At 32.2% G+C, this 3,377-nt stretch overlaps 1 protein-coding gene across 1 annotated transcript; it reads right to left on the bottom strand.

Moving 5' to 3' along the window:
* Nucleotides 1–1,325: 1,325 nt before the first annotated feature.
* On the bottom strand, nt 1,326–1,808 carry BDCG_17842 (uncharacterized protein; the record flags this gene model as incomplete). The annotated part of the gene is made up of 1 exon (XM_045426894.1): nt 1,326–1,808. The coding sequence occupies one exon, from the start codon at nt 1,806–1,808 to the stop codon at nt 1,326–1,328; it is 483 nt and encodes a 160-aa protein (XP_045282663.1).
* Nucleotides 1,809–3,377: the final 1,569 nt, after the last annotated feature.

The following is a 3,377-nucleotide window of genomic DNA, read 5'->3' as shown; positions in this document are numbered from 1 at the left end:
ACTCAGAGTTCAGATTAAGTAATCATATCTGACTTATTTCACAAGATATTATCAGCTGCAGTCACAGAGTCTCTTATTGAGAATATTCTTAATTTCTCACTTAAGCTTATTATCTTCTTCTATGATATCTGGCAGCTGTTAGTCAGAAGTCAGTTGAGAAGAGAATAAGTCAGTGACAGTATGACAGAGTAAGCTTGTATGAAAGACATTATGAATTTCTGATAATATATTAAGATAATAGTTATAACTATCTAGAACTTCTATCACTTTATACTTGATATAATAGTAATTCAGTATACAAGATAAATATGTGATCTGTATTGTAACGTGGCGGAACCGAAGCAGTGGCTAGTCAGCAGCATCATGTAGAAGTAGTTGTTTTGAAAAGCTGTATAAGTGAGCTTGACTATCTTGCTTGAATAGTGAGCTTGTAGGCTACAGAGTTATTGTGAGAATATCACAGATATGATACTTAGTATACTAAGAAGATTATATGAGACATGCAGTAACTCTTGTATATATTTCAGTAGAAGTAAAAGACAAATCACTGACTTCTTTGATGAGAAGTCAGCATCTAGCTATTCTATATAGATAATGAGTGAATACTCTTCTCTCATTTCATGAGTGAGAATAGTCAGAGTGATACCTCAGCAGTGTCTCATTGTTAAGAAAGAGTAATCTACTAATCTTATATAAAAGCAGAATTCTTATATTCATTAATCAGATCTTTCTATGATATATCTGAATAATATTATAGAGTGATTGAAAATCAGTTTAGATGAGATGAAATCATCTGTATAGAAGTAATGAGCTATGTGAAACTGCAATGAGATCTTGACATGGCTGAGAGTATGATAATACTCTTTTCTTTAAGAGTATAGTCTCTATGCTCTCAAGATTACTGAATTAGAAATTATCTTTGTTATATAGTAATGATTACTAATCAATTAACAGTATATATACTGTATAAAGAAATAGATGAGTTATTCTGCTGACTGTATAGATCTTTCTTTTCTTATCTTCATTCAAATCAAACATGTGATAAGTGGGTTTCTTATATATTGATTTAAAATATGAAAAGTGTAGTTAATAAGTGACTTACAGATCTCTTAATATATTTCATTCTATGTATGAAATTCCCTGCAAAAGTGATGTATTTTAGAGACAAAGCTAACAGTAGTGGCAGGATTTTTTTGAAAAGATTTTCTCTCTGTGACATATTTTTCTCCCCCTCTCTCATCTGCAATAGTGAGTGCATGAGAGCATCATTCTTGAGAGATAATAAGGGACTTATTCTGATGTTTTCTAGTGAGTAATAAATGTCTTCATGATGCAGCTGCGGCCTCTGTGGCTGTTAAGAAAGCCAGGTTGAAGGTGAAGACAGTGGTGTCACTGAGCCGCGGAAGCACTGCTTTCATTATCACATCTCCTTCTCCTGCTTCTCTTGTAGCTGTGGTGGTAGTCACTGTGTCTTGCAGTGAGGTGTTATCCTCTCTGCCAGTCAGTTCATTCATGTTCAGTCTGTTCCCTGTCTCTCCCACCGCTGTTGTGACGCCGCCCCCCCCCTCAGTCAATACAGTGATGTATGACTCTGTGTGATCATTCAGAGAGAAATCTGAGAAGAGCTTGATTCTGAGAACAGTGACTCTGAGAAGCTCAATCTGTAGTTTCTCTCTTATAGCATGTCTGAGCCCTGCTTGAGCTTCTGCTGAGTTGAGTCTGCAGAATCCTGCAGTTTCTTCATCTTCTCTCTGTGAGAAGGCTCTGATATAATCTCTGACTAATATTACTACTTGTCTGCACTGCATTAAGCAGCTGAAGAAAGAAGAGATTTTATACATCTGCTTCTTCTCTCACTTCTGTTATTTTTATTGTATCTGTAATAATGACTTCTATCTCTCTGTAAGTATTATCTACTCTATAAGAAGATGTTATATCAGCTCTGATAAGAAGCTCAGATGCTCAAGCAGTACAGAGTGAGAGTCTTGAAGCTTTAAGTATTGATGAATTCTGTCAAGACTGAGAAGATTTCTCTTACTCATCTGTAAAAGAAGATAAAAGTGTGAATCTCTGAGATGAAAAAACATCTCAGAATGACTGATCTCAAGAAGAGATCAGTCAGTATTACTGTTGAAAGTACTATAGAGATTAATTACTGATTGAAGAGAATCTTACTTTAATTAAAGCAGATAACTGAGATATTTTATAAGTTAATAAGTTAATACTTTCAGTATCTCTTATACTCTTCTGCAGTATACTTCTCTATGATGTCATAGTACTAACTTCTCAGCAGACAAAGATGCTGATGCTGAAGACTTTAATAGTGAAGAATAAGTTTAATGAAGATATGATTATTGATAAGTAGACTCTGAGATTCTCTCTTTTTACTTTTTCAGTGAGCTGCAGTCTTATTAGATTAGTAGTGATCTGTAGATTAATTAATATTAATCTTTTTATTAATTTTAAATATTTCTTTTCTCTAACTACTTCAGAATTTTATACTTATATAGTCTCATTAAACTTCTAAAAAACCCTTTGAGAGAAAATAGAAGAAGAGTACTACAGAGTCTATAAAATATCAGCTTATCACTGTGAGATCATCTCTAAAAAAATTCTTTGAGAAAAATGAGAAGTCTTAAGCAGCATTTCTTACTCAATGTCTCTGATATATAACAGAGCAGTCTCTACTAGTCATCTCATAGATTATAATCTCTTTCTCAGTATTTTTCAAATGCTCAAGTGATTTCTATGAATTCTCTAATAATAGATAATCTTCTTATTTAATGAGATATTGAAGCTTGCTGTAATATGTTTACTTATTCAATATTTTCTTTATAAGATATTCAGTATCATTCTTAATCTCAATGTTATTCAGCTGAGACAGCTTTATCTCAGAGTATTACTTATAGAGCTTTAAATAGAAAATGTGAAAAATAGAATGAATTGATTTCAATTCTGTGAGTAATTTCAACTTATATATCTGCTTACTTATCACTCTTATTACTGAGAAAGATTCTAGTCATCACTCACTGAGCTTCTTATACAGTCTCATTGTCTTGATATTCTTTGCTGAAAGTAGCACTTGATTCTCTATTAAGAACTTCATCAGAAGATATTTTTAATTATAGTATTTTATCTATTACTTCTGAGCACAGTGAATGCTTTTCATCATCTTCTTATAAATTTTATTTAAAAGTTTCAATCTTACTTTTACTTCTGATACTGAGAAATACTTCATTCTCTGTATCTGTCTGATACTCTGACTGTCTATTCTCTTCTTTAAAACATTGTTTATAATGTCACTGAGTAATGAAGAATTATATTTATAATAAGTATAGAAAGAAGATATCTTTAAGATTGCATTCTTTGCATTGTTA

This window comes from Blastomyces dermatitidis, assembly GCF_000003525.1.
Source record: "Blastomyces dermatitidis ER-3 genomic scaffold supercont1.12, whole genome shotgun sequence".
Classification (NCBI taxonomy): Eukaryota; Fungi; Ascomycota; class Eurotiomycetes; order Onygenales; family Ajellomycetaceae; genus Blastomyces; species Blastomyces dermatitidis.
This window is presented reverse-complemented; position numbering and strand designations above follow the sequence as displayed.